At 64.4% G+C, this 21,016-nt stretch overlaps 4 protein-coding genes across 4 annotated transcripts; 1 reads left to right on the forward strand and 3 right to left on the reverse strand.

Annotated features, from left to right (window-relative positions):
- Positions 1-10: 10 nt before the first annotated feature.
- Positions 11-4,395, reverse strand: SYNGR3 (synaptogyrin 3). The gene is made up of 4 exons (XM_041746830.1): positions 4,171-4,395; positions 1,844-2,081; positions 1,530-1,672; positions 11-1,455 (listed from the first exon to the last, which is right to left on the reverse strand). The coding sequence occupies exons 1-4, from the start codon at positions 4,267-4,269 to the stop codon at positions 1,246-1,248; spliced, it is 690 nt and encodes a 229-aa protein (XP_041602764.1). The 5' UTR covers positions 4,270-4,395; the 3' UTR covers positions 11-1,245.
- Positions 4,396-7,678: 3,283 nt separating this feature from the next.
- On the reverse strand, positions 7,679-9,514 carry GFER (growth factor, augmenter of liver regeneration). Its single transcript, XM_041746952.1, has 3 exons — positions 9,173-9,514; positions 8,835-9,031; positions 7,679-7,936 (listed from the first exon to the last, which is right to left on the reverse strand). The coding sequence occupies exons 1-3, from the start codon at positions 9,425-9,427 to the stop codon at positions 7,774-7,776; spliced, it is 615 nt and encodes a 204-aa protein (XP_041602886.1). The 5' UTR covers positions 9,428-9,514; the 3' UTR covers positions 7,679-7,773.
- Positions 9,515-12,090: 2,576 nt separating this feature from the next.
- Positions 12,091-14,303, forward strand: NOXO1 (NADPH oxidase organizer 1). Its single transcript, XM_041750119.1, has 8 exons — positions 12,091-12,240; positions 12,335-12,415; positions 12,587-12,662; positions 12,754-12,931; positions 13,081-13,262; positions 13,355-13,459; positions 13,722-13,839; positions 13,922-14,303. Exons 1-8 carry the CDS (start codon positions 12,175-12,177, stop codon positions 14,220-14,222), a joined length of 1,107 nt encoding a protein of 368 aa, XP_041606053.1. The 5' UTR covers positions 12,091-12,174; the 3' UTR covers positions 14,223-14,303.
- A 108-nt stretch (positions 14,304-14,411) lies between these two features.
- Positions 14,412-20,388, reverse strand: TBL3 (transducin beta like 3). Its single transcript, XM_041749657.1, has 22 exons — positions 20,280-20,388; positions 19,076-19,127; positions 18,897-18,992; positions 18,768-18,815; positions 18,527-18,668; positions 18,349-18,433; positions 18,095-18,265; positions 17,934-18,009; positions 17,761-17,854; positions 17,495-17,676; positions 17,261-17,402; positions 17,105-17,163; positions 16,917-17,020; positions 16,273-16,420; positions 15,956-16,186; positions 15,798-15,868; positions 15,564-15,720; positions 15,431-15,489; positions 15,065-15,168; positions 14,903-14,974; positions 14,644-14,802; positions 14,412-14,563 (listed from the first exon to the last, which is right to left on the reverse strand). Exons 1-22 carry the CDS (start codon positions 20,318-20,320, stop codon positions 14,442-14,444), a joined length of 2,415 nt encoding a protein of 804 aa, XP_041605591.1. The 5' UTR covers positions 20,321-20,388; the 3' UTR covers positions 14,412-14,441.
- Between the last annotated feature and the right edge of the window lie 628 nt (positions 20,389-21,016).

Raw genomic sequence — 21,016 nt, forward strand, 5'->3', positions numbered from 1 at the left:
AAGCAGTGTCTGTGCCAGGTAAACTCACAGTCTTTTATTGTAAAGAAATTGCAGTTGAAACATGGGACACTGAAGATACACAATCACGGATTGCTCTTTCAGAAGAGGGAGAGAAAGATCCATATATACAAAAATTGTAAACATGTTCACTTAAATACCCACACAGAATTGGTCTATGCTACAATGTACAGGGTTGTCACCCAACTGCAACTCCACAGGGAGGCGCCTGTCTGCGAGAATGGAAGGTGGCAACCGCATTTGGTATTGACAGAATGTGAAAAGCCAGCTTCGAGCAATGCATGAGTAGTCAGCTATACAGAGGGACCCCAACCTCAGGCTGCGCCTTAAAACTGAGTGCAGGGCAGGGTGCTGAGGGGCTGGTCCAGGAAGCCAAGGGAAAAAGGGATTGCACAGATGGGCCATGTCCAGGGCATGGTGGGCATGTGCAACCTCAGGCCTCCTTCCTTGTGAGGGGCCTGTTTTGCCAGGTCCCCAGGTGTCCTAAGCCTCCCTTGGACAAGACCTTCTTGCTGGGGTGGAGAAGGCCGGTGCCCAGGCCTGTATGCAGCCATGTTGTGCCTTCCTAGCCAAAAGTGCCCACACCCGGGCAGGCTCCTGGGCCTAGGCAAGTCAGGACAGGATCAGGGGCCACGGACAGCGGGGCTGCTTGCAGGGAACTATGAGGTGAAGCCCGAAGACCTGACCACAATCACAACATCACCGGGACCAGGCTACTCTAGTGAGCCTGTGACAGCAAACGCTTGGAGGCTCCGGGCAGTGTGCACACAGCCCCACGGGGTGAACCGCCACAACACGAGCAGGGACGGTCATGGCCCCGGGGGACATGGGGTGAGAACAGTGCCCGTGCTCCCGGGGCCAGCCCCCGCCCTAGCTACAGAGGGCAGCGAGACCCCTAACCCCAGGGTGGACAGGTGAGCCACAGGCTAGCTGGCTCACCAGGGAAATGGCCCCCTCCCAGGCTGATCCACTAGGCTGGAGGACACATGTCCAGGGTTGCACATCCCGACCTCAGGCCTGGGGTCAGCGACTAAAGGGACAGGGGGAATGTGGGGTGGGGGGCAGTCTAGGCACCCTGGGGGCTACCCTTTCTTGGCCCCAGACGGCCCTCAGTGGCCACCCTCTCTGTCCCTGGCGCTAGGCCAGGAGGACTTGAGGGGGGTCCCGGGAAACCCTGGACCCTGGCTTGGTGGCAGCCGTGGAACCCTGGTGGGGGCCTGCCAGCCACTAGTAGGCAGGCACCTGGTACCCCTTGGGGCTGGTGTCCAGAGTCTCGGTGAAGGGAGGGCTCTGGTAGGTCTCCGTCCCCTCCACGCCGCTGCCCACCGGGTAGCCGGGGTAGGCTTGACCCGCCCCGGTGCCCAGCTGCTCCGTGGCAAAGAGCGACATGTCCGTGCCCATGCGGAACCGCTGCAGGGCCTTCACAGTGAGCGCCACCTGAGGGGGAGCCCGGGTCAGCCAGCACCGACCCCGCCCACCCCACCCCGGCCCGGCCCCGCGGCCGCACTCACCCAGCTGAGGATGGAGAAGAAGCTGAAGGCGATGGCGGCCCGCGCCGCGTCTCCCGCCTGCAGCGTGCTGGGCCCGGGCGCCGTGCGCTGCCACTGGTTGGTGAGGAAGCAGAAGCCCACGAACCACAGGAAGGACCAGAGCCCTGCGGGCAGGCGGCGGGTCAGGGGAGCCCGCGCCGAGGCCCCGCCCCGGACCACGGCCCCGCGCAAGCCCCGCCCCCCCCGCTCGGCAAAGCGCTGCCCCCGCGGAGCCCAGAAACCCCGCCCACCGCCGGCCACGCCTCCACACGCGCGGCAGGCCCCGCCCCGCCCACCTGAGAAGCCCAGGTCCAGCAGCACCGCGCGGCGGCGGTCGCGGACGCTGCTGATCTGCTGGAAGCGCACGTCGAGCAGGAGGAAGGCGGCGCAGGCAAGGAAAGCCCCGAGGCCGAGCGCGACGCCGAAGCGGCAGGCGCCCGCGTTCCCGTTGAAGACGCAGCGCAGCTCGGGCCCGCTGTCGGTGTTCACGTAGCCCTCGTTGACGATGGGCCCAAAGACGGCGATGGAGAACACCTGCGGGCGGCGGGCGGCGCTCAGGGCCCCGCGGGGGTCTCCTTCCCGCTGTCACCCACCGCGGTGCTCATGCCCTCCAGCCGGTCTCCACGTTCCCTGCCGCGCGGGGCCCATCTGTGGACGGGGACTTCGGGGGCACCCCTCCCTCAGTCCCTCCCCCGCGCACTTAAACATTATGGATCGCATGTCCTATGGAGTATCTACTATGCCCAGCACTATGCTTAAAACCTCTTCTTTTTTTATTTATTATTTTTTTTAAAAAAAAAACCTCTTATTGACCTGCATTCCTGGTAGAATCCTCCCCCCAAACCACAAGGGCTCACTGTGATCCCCTTTATGATGGGGAGGTGGGGCCCCAATTAGCGAAATCATTTGGCTGATAAAAGATGGGTTTGACATTCAAACTGGGTCACTGGTCCTGTGCGGGGCCCCTCCAGAAGTAGGAACACGAGGCTTCACCTGGACCAGTGATTCTAGGCTCCAGCGGGTGGCGCTGTGGGAGGAGGGGCGGAGAAGAGGTGGCACAACTGTCTCCCAGGCCCGGCACCAAACCCACCCCTAGCACCTGGAAGCTGTGGGGCCCTGCTTCCTAACATGCCGAGTAAAGTGCATGCAGTGTTGGGGCCAGGAAAATAATGCCCACCCAGCACCCAAGGGATAACAGCCCAAGCGACTGAGTGTCGCACCATAAGTGTTTGGGCTCAGAGGGTGATCTGTTGGGGCACCTGGGTGGCTCAGTCAGTTGAGGGCCTGACTCATGATTTCGGATCAAGTCGTCATCCTGTGGGTCATGGGATCAAGCCCAGAGTTAGGGCTCCGTGCTCAGCTCAGCTCAGCAGGGAGTCTGCTCAAAATTTTCACTCTCCCTCTGCCCTCCCCACTCTCTTTCTCCCTCTCTAATAAATAAATTAATTAATTAAAAAAAAAAAAGAAAGGTGATACTGTTGACCTCCGGGGTTCAGTCAACTTTAGCATCCCCTTACCACAAGGGGTGTAAGGCAGGTAAATGGTGCAACACAGTCATTTTACACTTTATTTATTTTTTAAAAGTAGGCTCCATGCCCAATGTGGGGCTTGAACTCATGACCCTGAGTCCCATGCTCGAAAGACTGAGCCAACCAGGCGCTTCTGGACCACAATCATTTTAAACCAGATGCTGCTCCTTCAACTCTGGACAGCCCCATGTTTCTAAAAAAAGACCTCCAGTTTCAACTTCATTTCTCTCCTTTCCCTCTCCAGCTCCTTGAGATGGTGTCAGAGGGAAGCCCAGGTGCAGGGCATGGACATGTCCGCCCAGAGTGGTCCACAGGTCGGAGCGGAGCTGGCACCAGAACACAGGGTTCCTACTTCCTAATTGCTCCACCCTGGGCATCTCTCTCCTGAAGACCAGGGCGTAGGTCCTGTGGACACCAGGTGCCACTGGCTAAATAAAACCCAGACTCCTCACCCACCTCCTGGAGGTGGGGGGAAGGAGGAGCTGGCCACCTGGCCTAGGGATGCCCCAGTCGTCTGGGCTGTCCCCAAATCTGGCCCTCCCGCACCTCCCCCAGGCAGCCCTCCCAGTGCAGAGCCCCTTCTTGCTGCCCCGCCCGGGGGATCCCAGGGCACCCCCAACCCCCAAACACACACAACTGTAACTGGAAGGCCTGGGAAAGGGCCAGCTCCCTTGGAAGGAGCCTGGAGAACGTGTGTGCGGGAGAAGCCGGTGTAAGCGCCGCCCGCTCCCCTCGGCTCCCACGGTCCCTCCGCGTGCTGCGGCGCAGAGCTCGAGCCCACTCGCGTCCCCGCCCCTGTGTCCGCTTCCAGGTCGTGAGAACAGGAAAGACGGAGCGAGCGCGGAGGCAGGGGGCCGCGTCAGACCTCGGGGGACTGGAGGCGGGGGCGGCGGCCGGTGACCTCTCAAGGTCCCGGCGGGCGCCGTCGGCCCCCCCATCCGCAGGTGGGCGCGCCCTGCCCGGTGACGTCACCCCAACCTGCGGCCGGCGGGGGAGGGGCCGGCGGGGAAGGGGCCGGCGGGGACCAGGATGGGGGCGAGGATGGGGGCGAGGGGCGGCGGGGGCGAGGGGGGGCGGGGGCCGGGGCCACTCACCCAGGAGGCGACCCGCAGCAGGGTCTGGGGCCGCCGCGCGAAGCTCACGGGGTCCAGGGCGGCCCCCGCGCGGCCCGCGCCAAACGAGGCTCCCTCCATGGCCAGCCCTGGAGGGACGCGCGCCCCCGGCGCCCTCTGTCTCTCTGTCCGTCCGGCCCCGCCCGAGGCCGCCGGGTGCTGCCGGAGCCGCCGCTGCCGCCGCCGCCGCCGCCGCTGCCGCCCGAGAGCGCGCGCCGACCGCGGCGGGGGCGCGCGGGGCGGGGCCGAGCCGGTGCCCCCCGCCCACTGGTCCGCGCGGCGCAGGGCCCGCCCCCCGCCCCCCCACCTGCTGGAGCGGGGCTGAGCCCGCGGCTCCGTCGCCCCCCGCCTGCACCGCCCCTCCCGGGCCCCTGCGCTGGGCCCCGCTGCAGCCCCAGGACCCCGACCGGCCCGCCCCGCCCCTCCGCGCCGGGCCCTCCGCGGAGCGAAAGGGTGACGGAGCTGCACCGCCACCCTCGGGGGACGGGAACCCGACTCCCTCGGACCGAAGAGCGGCTACTGGGCCTTTCCCTGTGACCCCCCCCCTCTGTGCCGCCGGCCTCTCCTGCAGAGGGTTTTAGCCTCCCTGACAGGGCGGGGAAGGCCTCTGCCCCCCCGCCCCCCAGGCCCTTGTCCCGGAGGCCAGGGCCCGCAGGCCAGCATGGGGGGGTAGGGACATCTCTGCCGCTTACTCTCGGTCATTCCAAGGGCGCTCACTCAGCCTTCACACTCCGGGGTCTCCCCAGCGGACTTGTTTCCGGCCCGTTTGCTTTGGGGCCAGGGGTGGGAAGAAGCTGGAGAGATGATGTGGCGTTTGGCCAAGCTGGGGCCCCACTGGGTCTGTTCTGCAGATCCCCCAGCCCAAGTTAGACAGGGTCCCTCCCTCGTGCTCCTTCTTGGCCAGCCTGGCAGGGTCCCAGATGACTGCTGTTTCTGTCCAGGGCATTGACAGAAAACTTTGCAATTGTTGGGAGTTTGCAGTGCTAGGCACTTCGCCACCCCCTCACCACCACCACCCCCACCCCCCCACCCCCGTGGAAGGTAGGGATTGTAGGGATTGTTATTAGCCGGTCTTCATTCCATGAATAGGCAGCTGGCCGAGTTCTTCCATCACACTGGGGAGTGAAGAGCTGGGACAGAAGGTGACACCTGGTCCACCCCGTGAACCTGTCTCAGGGCAGGTATGGCCAGAGGTGCCACTCCGGAGGCCAGGACACTGTGCATCCAGGCTGTCACCCTTGTCTGTTGGAATAGCTCCCAGCCTGTCCTCAGCAGCATCCACTGCCCCTTTAGTCCCAGGGGTAATTCTGACGCTCCCACGCTCCTGGAAATGCTTCTGGAGGTCATCCTCTCTTCACATCCCTATGTCACCGGCCCTTTCTCACTACCCTTTTGGGGTTCTCTCTTCTGGTCCAACCTGTGAGCTCCTGTAACCTCTAAACTTTGGAGGCCCCAGGGCATGATCCTGGGGCTTTTCTCCTTCCTCTTGGCGCACGCCCTTGGTCTGCGTGCTGACAGCTTGAGCCAAAACCTCATCTCAGACTACGGTCCCACTTGATTTAGCCTGGATTGGGGGGGGGGGGGGGGGCGGGTGAAACATCCAGGAAGCCAGAGTTAAGGGAAAGAGGGAAGTGAGGGAGGGCAGGAGGGAAAGCATATCCAGGCGGTGTTCCTGGGCCAACCACAGCTTCCCTAGAGAAGCTGGCTGATTCTCCCACTAGCAGGTGACTTGGGAGAGACCAGAAGAAGGCCACATGTTGGGCACAGTCCATCAAGAGAGGGTGGAGAGGAACAATTCTCTGCTGGCTGCTCCCTGCCTCCAATCTCTGCATCACTGTCCTCCCTGGGGAGGCCCTGCTGAAGTCAGAACTGCTGCGGCACCAGTTGGGTGAAGGTGCCAAGGAACCGTTGATGGGGCATACGTACAGTTGCTGGGCCATTCCGGCTGGGAGCCCAGCCTGGGAGCAGGTGTGGCTGAGCAGATCTGGGAAGGCCCAAAAGCTGAAGGCAGGTCAGCCCTCTGCCCACTCCACCTATAGCGTTCTCCAGGGGACGGAGAGCATCCTCCTGCCACTAGGGCCTGAACCCCACAGTCAACTCTGGCTTCTTTCTCTTGGCAGCTCTGCTCTGACCCACCCTAGGGCAAGCTCCCCACTCAGCTGCCACAGGGTGCCTGCTCTCCCTGCTTTCACCCATTCCTGCCTCATCCTAGCTCAGGAGCCAGAGGAACCTGCCAGAAGTCTTTTTTTTTTTTTAAGATTGTATTTATTCACAAGAGACACACAGAGAGAGGCAGAGACACAGACAGAGGGAGAAACAGGCTCCCTGAAAGGAGCCCGATGCGGGACTTGATCCCAGGACCCTGGAATCACGCCCTGGACCAAAGGGAGGCGCTCAACCGCTGAGCCCTCCAGGCGTCCCTCCCGGAAGTCACCTTGCCATTCCTTTACTCCAAATCCTCCACGACTTTCCTGCCACAGGAGGTAGGTATTAAAAATTTTTTTTTTTTATTTATGATAGTCACAGAGAGAGAGAGAGGCAGAGACACAGGCAGAGGGAGAAGCAGGCTCCATGCACCAGGAGCCTGATGTGGGATTCGATCCCGAGTCTCCAGGATAGCGCCCTGGGCCAAAGGCAGGCGCTAAACCGCTGCGCCACCCAGGGATCCCAGGAGGTAGGTATTAAAACAAAGTCCTTGTGGGGCACTTGAAGACTATGTACCATCTGACCTCCCACTCACCTCTGACCCTCCCTTAGCTCCAGCACTAGGCTTCCTTGCTGTTCCTGGGATTTCCCAGGTTGCCTCTGCACTGGGACCTTGCCCTCCTCCTATGGAGCAGAACTTGGGACAGATGGAAGCTGTTGCCTGGAGCAGCAAGGGCAAGCCCTGTCCACTGCCGCAAATTTGACACAAAACACACCGAAGCCACGCCCTTGGCCACTCCTCCATCATTTTATTTTGGTTTCAAGCTCTGATATTGGTCCCACAAAGCCTCTTGACAGGCCTGGTACAGGTATGTGCTGGATGGAAGGCGGGCAGCAGCGTTGGTGGACCGTCAGAGAAGCAGCCTGCCTGTGCTTTCCTTGTAGACACCGAGCAGGGAGGAGAGCTCAACCCCCAGACCTCTTTTCTGAACTGCAAACAGCACACAGCCTGTAGAGTTACAGCCTGGGAGCTGGCCCTTGCTACACGGTCATGGCTGGGAGACAATGGCCTACCTCAAGGAGCAGGACAGGGAGCCCTAGGAGGCCTGTCACATTCCTGTGTAGGGAAGCGGGCACCGGGGTGTGGGGTGAGCAGGACACCATATCCCAAACGTAAGGCACAGCCTGGGCTGCTCCCTCTCGTTCACCTACAGCCGCGCGGGGCCTTGGCTGAGGAAGGGCCGTCGAGGTGTCTGCAGCAGGCACCTCTGCTCTGACTACAAACCTAAGAGGAAAGGGCCCCACGAGCAGTCTCTGGGGACGATCCAACTGAGACACAACAGGCTCTGGCTCTGATGCACTTTAATGAGTGCCCCATCCCCCTCTGGCCAGGCTGCCCACAGGCCCGGGCTGCTGTCCCACAGCTCTGCTGGCCACTATCTAGTCACAGGAGCCATCCTTCCAGCCATCGCGCCAGCGCTCGTCCACTTGTGAGCAGTCGAAGTCCGGTTTGCCTAGTTTGCGGTTCACTTCATTGTGCAGGCGGCACAGCCACTGGGTCAAGCAGGCCCGAGTGCGCGTGTCCGGCTGGTTCCTGCATATCCTGTGTGAGGGAAGCATGTGATGATGGGGACAGGCAGTGGCCCCACTGCCCCTACCCCATCAGCTACTTGCCTGCTGGATCCAGGGAGGAGAGCTTGGGTATTGCTGCCAGCTACACCCATGAGCCCCCTCATGCTCTGAGAGGTAGGCATGCCCCGAACAGGCCTGATCCTGCTCTGTCCACCACTGGCCCACTCCTAGGCCTGCTCAACCCCTTATCTATGGAGCTCAGCAGACCCAAGACATTAAGGCACTCGTCATGCAACTTTATAACCTCATGCAACTTTACAACCTTGTAACAATCAGGAAGCCTCACCCAGCATCCCTGGCCCAGGGCAGTGTGTGAAAGGGGTGGCGCCAGCACAAAGGCATAACTGTAAACCAGACCTGTTGCTAGCACCTGGGGCCCTTGGGCCTCAGCCTAGCAAGAGACCTGTTCTAACTGCCCAGGTTCAAATGGCAAGGGCTGCCCTAGGCCCCGCATCCAGGCCAGAAACACCTGTGGGTGCCAAATAACAGCCCTTGTGCTTCCCAGTGAAAGAAAGGTGGCTCCTGGGAGCAAAAGCAGTGGGTTCTCAAGCCTTACATGCAGCATACAGTCCTGCTATAGAAATCAGGCAAAGTGGACTCATCCACCTGCTGGAGCCCCCAGGAGTTCCAAGCAGGGGCCTCTGTAGGTGAAGCCCCACCAGGAGCCTTCTGGCTGCGACAGCAGCAGTGCCCAGCAAGCAGCCCTCAGCAGCAGCCCCAGGCAGCTGGGCCTCTGAGGGGAAAGGAGCCGGCTTAGCTGGCCCCTGCTCTGGGCAAGCCACGGCCACCGCTGCCCCTTTATGACAGCAGCAGGGGCCCCAGGCTCCAGGTGGGACAGCTCCGCCGACAGGCAAGGTAGACACACTCACCTCTTCCGGATGTCTTCGGCACACTCCTCGCACGGGTAAAACTTGGAAAATAAATGTATGAACTGGGTCATGTCTCGCTGCTGTTCTGGGGTGGGCAGATCGGGGTAGTAGGCGGCCAGAGTGTGCAGGACAGCCCAGCTGTGGCGGCCCAGTTCCTCGCGATCCTCAGGACAATCCTCCCTGAACTTGCCGTCCCGCTGCGGGCGGAGGCCGACCAAGGGTCAGGGCAGGTCGTGTCCGGGGCACGACGCCCACGCGGCTCCCCCGCCCCGCCCCGGCGCGACCCCGCGCGCGAGCGGCTGAAAGGCTGCAGGCCGGGCTCCCCGGGGGCATCTGACCTTCTGCTGCGTCCGCATCCACGTCTTGAAGTCCACGCAGGCCCGGCAGGGCCGCCTCCGGGAAGGGTCCTCGGCGACCTGAGGCTCGGGGGTCGGCGCCGGGGCCGAGGCGGCGGCGGACGCATCTCTCCGCCCCGCGCCCCGGCCGCGCGCGTCCGTCACCAGGTCGTCCATCACCTCCGAGTGCGCGCCGCCGGGCAGGAAGGAGAAGAGGCTCCCGCAGCCAAAGCGGCTCCGCTCGCCGGGCGCCGCCATGTTGCCTGCGCAAGGCCTGCCGGGCCAGCTGGGCCTCCAGAGGGGCCTCCAAGTCGGCCTCCAGGCCAGCGCGCGCGCCGCCGCCAGGGCGCGGCCACAGGAGCCGGGCAAGGGCGCAGGCGCAGTCGCGGAGGCCGGGCTGGAGCTGGGGGCGGGGCCGGGGGCGGGGCCGGCGGCCGGCGGGGGTGCCGGGCCGGGGCCGGGGCCGGGGCCGGGGCTCGCGGAGCGCGCCGGAGAGGTGGCCGAGCCCGAGGCCGGGGTGCGGGCGGGCGCGGGCGCGGGGCTGGCGACCCGGGTCCTCGCCGGGCCCCCGGGCTTCAGTCCGCGTCCCGAGCCCGGCTTGCGTCGTCCGTGGCGGCGCTCCCGCTTCCTCCAGTAGAAGAGCAGCGTGTTGTGGAAGCCGCGCCGCGGCCGCGCCGTGGTCTCCGGCTGCGGCCGGGGCGAAGTCCGTGTTGCGGCCCGGGACGCCCCCATCGCTCCGCTCCGACCGCCCCGCGTGCCCGCGGCCAGGCTTTGTGCCCTCGGCGGGGCGCGCCCTGTGGTCGGCCGACGGGCGCCTCGGCAACGCGGGGCGGCGCGGTGAGCGCACAGAGCGCGGCGCGCCGGGGCCTGGGTCCCCCGGGTCGGCCCGGGCAACGGGCGCCATGGCAACGGGCGCCGGGGCCGCGGGGCGGGGCGGGGCCTGCACAGCCGGCGGCGCGGGCCTGGGGCTCCCGGGGCTGCCTGGGGGCGCTGTCCACGTCCCCGTCGGGAGCAGCCTCAGCCTCCGCGCGCTCGTGCGTCACCTGCACCTGTCTGTGCGGACGTCTGCTCTGTTCCAAGTCCTGGCCCGGGCGCTGGGCAGGGCGGGGCCCGAGATCCGTCCCTGACCCCCCGGCTCACTGTCCAGTGGTCAGCGGTGAGAGTTGGGGCGCCCGGGGGGCTCAGCGGTTGAGCACCTGCCTTTGGCTCAGGGCGTGACCCTGGAGACCCAGGACTGAGTCCCGCATCGGGCTCTCCGCAGGGAGCCTGCTTCTCCCTCGGCCTGTGTCTCTGCCTCTCTCTGTCTCATGAATGAATAAATAAAATCTTAAAAAAAAAAGAAAACAAGGGAGTCACAGTAACACGTCCACTGACAAGCTCTGGTGGGGACCACGAACAGGGAGTGGCTAATCCCAGAGGCCTCCTTGAGGAGTGACACTTAGGCAGATGCCTGAAGGATGAGGACTCAGTGGAGGAAGGCCATCAAGGCCAAGGCTGGCGGTGGGCATGGGCAGAAGCCAGTGGCACAGGACCTGGGGAAGGTGGTGGGAGGAGAGATCTAAAGGTGGGCGGGAGCACATGCAGGGCCTTGTCGCTGCCATGGGAGCTGGGAATTGAGCAGATTTCATAGGAGCTAGTGAGGAGCTCTGGCGGGGAAGGGGGAGGCAGGTGTCCACGGGCCAGGTGAGGCTGGGGGCCATGGAGAGGCACAGGAGGGAAAGGAGCCAGGGTTGCTGGGGGTGTGAACAGGGGCCGACGGATGGGGTGAGAAGGGGGCCTTAGTGCCCTTCTAGAAGGCCCCAGCTTCTCTGTGTCTTCCAGGGGAGAAGTGTCTGCCCCCCCTGCAGCCGGCTGGGCCAGCCCCTCAGCATGGCCCCACGGAGGTTGGGGAGAGCGTGACAGCTGGGCTAAAGGCACCCTGCAATTGAGGCCTCTGTCAGCAGGAGTTCATTGCCTGGGCCGTGTGCAGGGAAGGTTAGAGAGCCGCTGGAGGGACAGATCCACAAAGGCCCTTTGTCCAGGCCAGGGTGACTTTCAGGGGAGTGACCTAGAGGCTAACCCCTCCCTGGACGACTTGGGGCAGGAGTCCCAACAAAGAGCCAGTAGCCCCAACAGCAGGAAGAGCCAATGGAGAGCAGGCTTGGGTGGAGCTCTGGAGGCCCTCCACTTCAGGAAGCAGCCCAGAGGTGGGGGCACCTAAGCACACCTGTGGGGACTGTAGGGCCTACCCCTGCTTTAGCCCTGTTAGTGGGGAAATGGTCACTCCTCATCTCAGAGGCTGTGTTCGGGGTAAATTGTGGTAAATCATGAATTCAGGGGCAGCTCTCAAAACAGTCCTAGTCACCAACGCCCCCACACACACCACGCGCCAGTGACTGCAGACTGGGATCCTCCTGGTCCTGCCCCAGGTCTCCCCACCACAGGGGAGGAGAGCCTGTGAGGTCCACTCTCCCCAACATATCCAGAAAAGCCTGAATTATCCATTTCATGTAAATTTCCTCCTCTGTGACTTGGGAACACTGAGAGACCTTTCCTCCGATGTGAGTATTAAGCCAAAATACATAAAGCCTTCAGTACTGGGTCCTTGGCTCCTGATGACAAGGGCCAGCAGCTGCCCAGGTGAGTTGGGAGGCAGAGTAGAGGCACACCTTGGGGAGGCTCAATCTGTCTCACACAGGGCATGGGAGACCCAGGCCAGGCTGCGGCACTTTGATGGCCCTTCCTTTTCCTCCTCCTCCCAGGGGCCAGACTCATGCCAGACAGAGTCGGCCCCCCCACCCCCCACCCCCGCCATGCCCTGTGTTCCTGTCCCTCTAGGCGGATCTGCTTTGGGCACAGTGAGGAAGCTGGGAGAGACCCAAGGGCAGGGCGGGGGAGCACCTGGGGAATTCCAGTCGTCTTCCGGGAGCCTGGGAGCCCTCCCTCCTGGTGAGCCGCATGCAGTGGGCCCCTTGGTCGCAGCTGGGCAGTTCCAGAAGCCCAGGACCACGAGCTGTGAGGCAGCGATGGCAGGCTCCCGGCACCCAGTGTCCGTGCGCGCAGCGGCCCTGGTGCAGACAGGGCGGCTTCAGGTAGGATGGTGCGGGGTCCCTGCCAGCCCCAAGGAGGAGGGAGGGAACTCCTGGCCCAGCCCCTCCAAAGCGCCCCCAACCTTTCTCCCAACAGACGTTTGCCTTCTCCGTGTGCTGGTCGGACGGCAGCGACACCTTCGTGCGAAGGAGCTGGGCTGAGTTCAAGGAGCTCCACGTGAGTAAGCCTGCGGCAAACCCCGTCCCCCGAGGCCCAGCACTGACCCTGCCTAGGCGGTGGCCTCGTGCCCATGAGGATCCCTGCCCCTATGACCCCCATCCCCGAGAGGAACCCTCACCCTCCAGAGGGAACCACTGGACTGAGGCGGATTCGCCGGTTTTTCCTTAGAAGACCCTTAAGGAGGCGTTCCCAGTGGAGGCGGGCCTGCTGCGCAGATCCGACCGCATTCTCCCCAAGCTCCCCGGTGAGGCCGCTGCGGGAGCCCGCGGGGACCCGGGAGGGGCAGGGGCGCCAGCGGCCCGGGGACCCCCAGATCGAGCCCATCGTGCCCACAGACACATCGCTGTTGGTGCGTGGGGGGCGCATGGGCCGCGGCCTGGCGCGCCTGCGGCTGCTGGACACCTACACTCGGGCACTGCTGGCCACAGTGGAGCAGCTGTCCCGGAGCGCGGTGCTCACCGGCTTCTTTGAGCCACAACCCGTGGACCTGGAGCCGGTGCTACCACCTGGCAGGTACCCCACTCGTCCCTGGTTCCCTGTCCGGGAAAGCCCTTGGAAGCCAGGGGAGGGGCGAGGCCAGGAGGCGGCCGCCGGGGAAGGGTGGGACGCCCTGGCACTCTCACCCACCCTCCCTCCCCCGCCTGCGCCCACTCCCTTTCCAGTCTGGTGATCCTGCCCACTCCTGAAGAGCCCCACCGCCGCCCTGAACACAGCCCTGCCATCTGTAGCCTGGAGGCTCAGAGCCTGCGCTGCCTGCAGCCTTTCAGCACCCAGGACACGCAGGGTTGGCCTTTCCATGCACAGGCCCAGGAGGTCCTAGATGTGCTGCTGCGACACCCGTCAGGTGGGGCTGCACAGGACTGAGAGCTCGCCCATCTGCCCCCAGAGCCCGAGGGGCTTAGGGGGTCTCAACCTCTGCCCACCTCTTGCGCCTAGGCTGGTGGCTGGTGGCAAACGAAGAGCAGCAGATGGCGTGGTTTCCTGCTCCCTACCTAGAGGAAGCAGCCCCGGGCCGAGAAGAGACAACCCTACGGAGTAGTGGTAGGAGACTGCCCACGCCCCAAGCCAAGCAGGCACCACACCCCTGGGCAGTGCTCGGCGAAGCCGGGCCGTTGGAGACCCGAGCCAGCGCTCGACCTGGGGCTCCGTGGGTGCTGTGGCCCCCATAGTGAGGGGAGCCCCAGTGGATTGGTCTCCATCATCAGGGGAATCCTGGACGCTGTGACTCAATGAGAGGAGGGGATGGAGAGGTGGGGCCCTGGATTCTGAGGCCCCGCAGTGACCCCCAAATGCCCACTCCCAGGGTCCCAGTTCTGTGCTTCCCAAGCCTATGAGAGCAGCCACGCAGATGAGCTGTCAGTGCCTGCAGGGGCGCGGGTGAGCGTGCTGCAAACTTCAGATCGAGGATGGTGGCTCTGCAGGTGAGCAGGGGGAGGAGCTTGGGCGCGGCTTAGGGGCGCCAGCGCCAGCCAGGCCCAGCTCTCATCGCAGGTTCTGGTACAGGTTCCGCGGCCGCTCAGGCCTCCTGCCCGCTGTGCTGCTGCAACCCGAGGGGCTGGGCGCACTCCTGAGTGGGCCAGGGCTCCACCGCGAGGCCGACAGCGAGGAGGACAGGGGTGGAGAGGCCCAGCGCACCCCTGAAGCCTGCCAGGCCACAACCCTTTCCCCCTCAGTGCCCGCCCGCCCTCCGCTGAGTGCCATTCACAGCCGCTGCTGCTCGGTCACCCGCAGGGCCCTGGCCAGCAAGTACCCCCCCGAGGGCAGGCCAGGAGCTCCAGCCCCCAGGGGCGATGGATGCCAGTGAGGCTGGGGGAGGAATGTCGGAGGGTGACACCCTCTGGCCAGCAGGGCCAGGAAAGCACACACTCCCGCTTCCTGAGTAAAGCCCCTCTGACTGAGGCACACCCCGTGTCTGTGCTGAGAAGGCCAGGGCGCCGGTGTCGCGGGGCTGGGTGGGGGCGGTCCAGGCGAAACAAAGCCAAGACACAAGGAATCAGGAGACAAAAACATCTTTCTGCATGTTTCAGAGAGCTGAGGGAGCCACAGAGGAAGCTGTAGGGAGGGTGGGCAGCTTCATGTTGTGCCACAGGAAGTCCAGGAAGGTGGCTGCCTGGAGGGTCCGGCTGAGCCGCTGAAAATGCCGCTCTGTGGGAGGACACAGGGATGTCAGGGGCTCCACGGAGGCTGATGGGGATGCTCCCGCCCCCGGGGCCGAGCCCACATACCAGTGTAGGGCAGCAGAGCCTCCAGTGAGGCCTGCACGCCTGGGTACGCCAGGAGCTCTTCTGGGGCCTCGTGCCGCAGGAGCACCCCCAGCACAGCCTGCGCTTCGTGGCAGTGCCTGGAGTTGGTGTTCCACGTGACACAGAAGCGCAGCAGGGCCTCTGGGGGGGCGGGGACGACACACGGTTAGACCTGCCTGGCGGCGGCCCTGCCCACCCTACCCACCCGGCTCACTGCCCAGCCTGCCCACCGGCCCCACACCTTTTTGATCTCGCCGCAGCCGCAACACCGTGGCTCCCAGCTTCTCACATGCCTCAGAGTCCCTCCGGATGGCTGGGGGGTGGAGGGAGGCAGATGAGCCCCAGGGAAGGGGACAGCATGGACCTGAGACTGCCCCCCGACAGAGCCCCAGGCAGCACTGACCCTGGATGACAGTCAGCACAGTGTGGGGCCGGTCCAGGGAGATGGCCAAGCCCAGGGCCCGCAGGTACCGTTTCTCATGGAGTAGGTTGTCTAGTTCCTGCTGCCTGGTGGGGGAGGAGCAGGGACAGGGTCACTGGGGGACGTGGCTGGGGGTGAAGCAGAGCCATCAGAGGGTTGGCTCAGGAGTCGGCAGCCCGGCACTAAGCGTCCACTGGCGGTGAGCTGTGTTCCTGCCCCCAGCCTCAGTTTCTCCACGCCATAAAACAGAGGTGATGCCTGTGGAACCCGCTCCCAGGGTGTGACGCGTGGGACATAGTAGGCACGTGGGTGGTGCTCCAGAGGCCTGGGTGGGGACCCCACACTTACTTGACCACCTCTTCCTCCCGCCTGGCCTGCTCTTCAGACTGCTCCTCCTCGGTCACATCCTGGGATCAGGGTGAGGTCAGATGGGCACCCTGATGCAGCCCGCCCACTCCCCACGCCCCCCACACCTCCACACCTTCCATAGGATGACGCAGGAGTCACTAGCACCCGTGAGGGCACGATTGTCCAGCCGGCTACAGTGCAGCCCCCAGACCTTGTCCTCATGGGCGTCCAGAGTCTTCACACACTCGTTGTTTTTGATGGTCCAGAGCTTCACGAGACCATCAGAGCCGCTGGGTTTGGGAAGGGGAGGGACTGAGTGCCCGGCCGGTCCTATAGCCCATCCCGACCCCCGCCCTCAGCCACCCACCTGGACAGCAGCTGTGTACCGCGGCTCACAAAGACCACCTTTAGCACGGAAGCATCGTGTCCCTCGAATGTCTGCAGGATGGTGGGGGATGAGACAACACCGGGTGATGGGCTGGGCCTGCAGGGGGAGGGGGAGGGGCGCGGGGCGGGGCAGCTTACCTTGAGGCAGGTGAAGTCCTGCAGTGCCCAGAGCTTGATAGTACCATCAGCGGAGGCTGTGGCCAGCACCTGGTCCATGGGGGAGAACTGGACACACCAGAGGCCACGCCGGTGGCCTGAAAAGACGCCCAGCAGCTGGCAATGTGGCAAAGACCAGAGCTTGGCTGTGCGGTCCTGTGAGCCTGTGGCCAGCAGCTTGTCGTTGGGGGCAACAGCCACGCTGTTGATGTCCTGGTGATGGGAGCAGGTGGCAGCTCAGATCCCCATCCCAGCAAGAGCCCTGCCACACCCCTACCCTCTGTACCCTGTGCCATCACCTTGTCATGGCAGCGCTGCGTGGCCTGAGCCTGCAGGAGGACAGGACCGCTGTCTGGGGCTGTGCCCTTAGACGGCAGGGCTTCAGGGATGGGCCACAGCTTCACAGTACAGTCCTGACTGCCCGTCACCAGAAAGGTCTCCTTTAGCCTGAGGCCAGATTTAGGGTAGGGGAGACACCTGCTGAGCCCCACCAGCCCTGTCTGCCAGTGCATCAGACCCCGCACCCGCAGCACAATGATCCCAACCAGAGGGACTGTTCCAGAACACAGCTTGTGTCACCCCCATGGACCTCTGGGGCCACTGGTTCACTCAAGCCTCCGCCACCTGCCCTTGGCTCACCATACCTGGTGAGGTGGTCATCAGACCCCCACCCCCTCCTCCCCAGCAGAGAATGTCTTTTCCTACTTCAGCTTTGTTCAGTGTCATTCTTCCTGCCCTTTCATTCCCCCAGCCCCAAGACCAGTTCTGAGAGTCTCCATCACCAACAGTAGCAGGGGGTATCCTGTGCCCGCTCTGGCACACATCCCTAGTCTACAGCTTCAAAGACCCAGGCTGAGACCTCCCCTCCACACCTCCCTGAGTAACCCTACTAGCAGGGCCCGGGCCTCTACAACACTGCGGACTCCAGCCCTTGACCCCCTACCTAGAACAGCAGATAGTGCCCACGCTGTGTGTGTGCCCGGAGCCCTGAGCCACACAGGCCACCCTGCCAGCCTTGTTCATCCTCCAGATACAGATGCTCTGATCCTGGGAATGAAAGGAGTGAGGGCAGAGACTGGGCTGGGTATCCGCACTGAGACCCATACCTCCCTGCCTCTCGAGATGCCTCACCTTGGCACAGCTGGCAAAGAGCCGCCCCTTCCTGAAAACATCCAAGGCCAGGACAATGTCTGGGAGGAAGCAGAGAGGAAACGGCCGTCAGTTATGGTAGAGGAGGGCATTCCAGCCCAGGGCAGAGTGCTGCGGCCATCAGCTCAGTGCCCTCACCCGTGTGGCCGTGGAGAATCTGGCAGGTCATTGTCTGCAGCTCAAACACTTTCAGGCTGGGGCTGTTGGAGGCCACAACAATGTGGGAGTCCTCGGGTCCAAGAAACCGGACATCTAACACCTCCTCACTGTAGCCGGCAAACTGGGGGCAGGAGGAGGAGGGACACAAGCCAGAGCCTGCATGAGTAGAGAGCTGGACTCCCAGGCTTGGGGCCGAGCAGGGGCAGTGCTCACCTGTTTCTGCAGCTGCAGGGAGCGTGCCTCGTAGAGCAGCAGGTTGTGGTCGGTGGTGACGCTGAGGAGCAGGCCGGCAGACTGGGCCAGCGTGCAGTGGGTCAGCTCTTGCCTGGGGCCCGGCGGCTGCGGTTGTGCATACACACACTGGCCAGAGGCTGCCTCCCACACACGCAGGAGGCCTGTGTGGGGACACGGGCTGCTGGGACTGAAGTCCATGGACCTCCCCCAGCCCCTGCTGCCCACCCTGGGCTGGACATACACACCTTGATCTCCGGCTGTCAGGAAGTGCAGGCCCTTGGACTTCACACCCAGTTTAGGCACCGGCTCCTCTGGCAACAGCACCGCGGCTTCCACACTCTGAGGATAAGCAGGATGGAGGCAGGAGCCCCACTCTCTCCCTGCCCACTTGACTGGCCTGGCCCCCTGGCGTTCCTACCTCAAACACTGGCACAGTCCTCGTGGCCTGGTGGCTCTGCAGGTCCCAGATGACGCAGATCTTGTCGCGGCCCGAGCTGGGAGGAGAAAGAGCCACCTCAGTTCTCAGACTCAGAGGAAGCCCTCCCCTTCCTGCCTCGGCCTGGGTGGCTGGCCACTGACCTAAGCATGGTGTGGCCATCAGCACTGAAGGTCAACGAGGTGACAGCACTGTAGTGGGCAGTCATCACGGCCAGGCACGACTGGTCCTGTAGCGACCACACGCGGATGGTGGCATCTGCAGCAGAGGAAAAGAGCAGCAGACGGGCGGGGTCCGGGTGGAAGGTCACCAAGCTGTGGGCAGGGCGGGTGGGACAGGTAAGTTGTGCTGCCCTGGGCGTGACGCCCTGCCCACTCCCTGCCACCTTCTTACTCACTGTACGACACCCGGAGAGCCCCGAAAGTGGTGTGTCCCGTAGTGCCGCACGATGTCCCACACACGCACTGCCCCGTCACAGCCGCCTGGGGAATGTGTTTGCAGTGAAGTGGTTAGTGTTCCTGAACACCCCGACCGTGTGCCCTCCACGTGGCCCAGCCACCCACCCAGGGCCCTACCTGTGGCCAGCAGGGTGGAAGTGGGGTCAAAGGCCATGGTGGCCACAGGTGCTGTGTGTATCGCCTTCCACAGGCGGGTGATGCTGCCCTCTCGCCAGGCCCACTGAGCTAGAAGCAGCGCCCGGGTGGCTGTTACCAGCACCTGGAGAAGATGCAGTTCAGCTGGGAGGCTGGGAGCATGGTCACACGTCCTCAATGCCTCAATGTTTGGGTGCCCACCTCCCATCCCTGCCCTGTCTACCTGGTCGTCAGGGCTGAGTTCAAAAGCAGTGATGTCCTCCTGGTCCTCCTGGAGGTGAGAGCAAACAGAGCACATGAGAATGGGCTGTCCCCCGCACCAGTCTCCTGCCCTGGCTCTCCCCACCCTTACCTGCTCCAGGCTCCGCAGCACGGCCCCGGAGGCCACGTCCAAGACGTTGACTTTGGTACCACAAACGCAGAAGACATGCTGCCCGGTCTGGTCCAGCTGGTGACAGAAGGGTCTCAGCCAAGATAAGCTTCTGCAGCCCCTGCCCGGCCCCACCCCTCTGCCCGTCCCTGGGCTGGTACCTGCACCTTCCCACCCTTGTAGAAAGGCTCCATCTTGCGCTCGACAGCATAGCTAGAGAGAGAACAGGGGAGAGGGTGAGTGCCTCACTCCTCAGTCTCAGTGCCCAGCTCGGGGCTGGGTGCTCCCCCAGAGGTCAACACCAAAGGCCCCTGCCCTTGAGTTCCCAGGCAGCGCCGGGGATGCAGGAGATTGGAGATGGCTCTTCTCACTGTCATCTCCTCTCTCAGCAGCGCTGTGAGGTAGGTATTGGTCCCCACGACGCAGAGGACGCCAGGCTGCAGAGGGGACCCACAGCAGGTCCTAAGGCAGGGCAACAGGGCGGTCCTCCCGGGTTCCCCAGCGGATAGGCCAGCCTCGGGGGCCCCCTGCTGGCGGTGGGAGGCCAGCTCCGAGTACAGGCCCAGAGCACCACCCGCTCTCGGCAACTTCCTTCTCAGGTGCAGCCTGCCGCCTCCGCACCCTAGCTCCTTCCTCCCTCTCCCCAAGCCGCCGTTATTCCTGCAGCCTCCAGCTGGCCCCGGCCCTGCCCTCTGGGCTGGTCCGGGCCACCGCACTCCCATCTGGACAGCTGGTCCAGCCTCGCCACCAGTTTGCATCCCTGCCTGCTTTAAGCCCCTCCCCTCCCCTGCCCTCCGCTCCGGTTTCCAAGCCCCTGGCTTGCACGAGCCTCCGCCGACGTGCGGCGTCACGTGGCTGCTGCCCGCTAGGGGCTCGGCCTCTCTTCCCGAACCTCCCTGGTGCCGGCCTGACCCCACCGGGGAAACTCCCAGCAGCGGACCCCGGTGACACCGCATAGACGCGCTCTGCACCCGGGGCTTCCCTGCCGGCACTGACGGAAACGACGCACTCGCTCGCTCACTCCAGCGGACCGCGCTCCATCCCGGCCCGGGACCGCCCGGCAGCCGTGCGCGCCGCAGGAGCGGCCCAGCCCTCGGGACCCGAGGCACGGCCCACCCGCCCAGCCCGGGCCGCCTGCCCCGACGGGCTCTCCTCCCGGCACCGGCGGCCGGGGCGCCCCGCCGCGGTCCTGCACCGGCTCCTCCGGAACTTTACATCCACGCCTCCCGAACCGGCTCCTAACGTGGGAACAACGCAGCCACCCGACTTCCGCGCGTCTCCGCAGACCGAACGGACGCCCGCTGCCGGGCCCCTCGGGCTGCCAACCCCGCCGCCTCCCCGGGCGGCGCCCACGCCGTAGCTCACTTGGCCTTGAAGTGGCCCATTCCCGCCACGGGCTCCGCCATGACGACGCCGCCGCCGCCGCCGCCTCGTGAGTGCACTGGCGCGCCGCTCCCGACTGCCGGCGCGCTGCGGTGACGTCACCGCCCACGGCTCCTGTGACGCCATCAGCGCCGCGCGCGCCGCCATCTTGGCTGTGGGCGGTAGCTGCTGAGCCGCGGAGGGAAGCTGGCAGAGGTGCCGCTGGCCGGGAGGGACGGGGGCGGGGCGGCGGCGGCCTGCGGGTCACGGGGCTGGCCCGCTGTTTGCCTTTTAGTGGAAATTGTAAAAAGGAGTCGTGGGAAATGTTTATTAAGGTCGTCCGGGGACTCTTGCCCCTCGGCATTCTGGGATTTGGGGACGGCGGGTGCTCAGGGTCCCGTGTGGGATGCACCGCCGGTAAATGACTAGGCCCGGTCACTTCAGAGGCCCTCGGCATTGATTGATCACATGCTCTGTGCAAAGCACTGTTCTAGGTGTCTGGGAGGTACGAGGGAGGAGAGCAGGTGCTCTGGGCGGGACGGCGGGCCAGGAGCGATAGGAGGCGCAGTGGTTAGTGCTGGGAGACGCGGACAGATGGGGCGGCGGCGAGGACGGGCACCTGAGTGAGGGAGGCGGGGCCCCTGTGGCCGCAGGGAGCAGGAGGTCGGGATACTGGGAAGCCCCAGGGAGGCCCCTGGGAGGCTTGCTGAGCTCAGGGCTCGGCCGTGAGACTGGCTGGG

This window comes from Vulpes lagopus, chromosome 3 (genome assembly GCF_018345385.1).
Source record: "Vulpes lagopus strain Blue_001 chromosome 3, ASM1834538v1, whole genome shotgun sequence".
NCBI classification, from domain to species: Eukaryota; Metazoa; Chordata; class Mammalia; order Carnivora; family Canidae; genus Vulpes; species Vulpes lagopus.

Bases quoted from the DNA above. Each gene is read 5' to 3' on its own strand.
- TBL3 (XM_041749657.1), bottom strand. From the start codon at position 20,320: ATGGCGGAGCCCGTGGCGGGAATGGGCCACTTCAAGGCCAA. The intron at 18,816-18,896 runs GTAAGGGTGGGG...TCTCACCTCCAG, and splicing joins TGCTGCGGAGCCTGGAGCAG to GAGGACCAGGAGGACATCAC. The intron at 17,164-17,260 runs GTGAGGGCACTG...GCTTCCTCCCAG, and splicing joins GATTCTCCACGGCCACACGG to ACATTGTCCTGGCCTTGGAT.
- GFER (XM_041746952.1), bottom strand. From the start codon at position 9,427: ATGGCGGCGCCCGGCGAGCGGAGCCGCTTTGGCTGCGGGAGCCTCTTC. The intron at 9,032-9,172 runs GTCAGATGCCCC...CTCCGCCCGCAG, and splicing joins GGATGCGGACGCAGCAGAAG to CGGGACGGCAAGTTCAGGGA. The intron at 7,937-8,834 runs GTGAGTGTGTCT...TCCCTCACACAG, and splicing joins GCCGAAGACATCCGGAAGAG to GATATGCAGGAACCAGCCGG.
- NOXO1 (XM_041750119.1), top strand. From the start codon at position 12,175: ATGGCAGGCTCCCGGCACCCAGTGTCCGTGCGCGCAGCGGCCCTGGTG. The intron at 12,241-12,334 runs GTAGGATGGTGC...TTCTCCCAACAG, and splicing joins TGCAGACAGGGCGGCTTCAG to ACGTTTGCCTTCTCCGTGTG. The intron at 12,663-12,753 runs GTGAGGCCGCTG...TCGTGCCCACAG, and splicing joins CATTCTCCCCAAGCTCCCCG to ACACATCGCTGTTGGTGCGT.
- SYNGR3 (XM_041746830.1), bottom strand. From the start codon at position 4,269: ATGGAGGGAGCCTCGTTTGGCGCGGGCCGCGCGGGGGCCGCCCTGGAC. The intron at 2,082-4,170 runs GTGAGTGGCCCC...CGCCGCCCGCAG, and splicing joins TGCTGCGGGTCGCCTCCTGG to GTGTTCTCCATCGCCGTCTT. The intron at 1,456-1,529 runs GTGAGTGCGGCC...GCTCCCCCTCAG, and splicing joins TCTTCTCCATCCTCAGCTGG to GTGGCGCTCACTGTGAAGGC.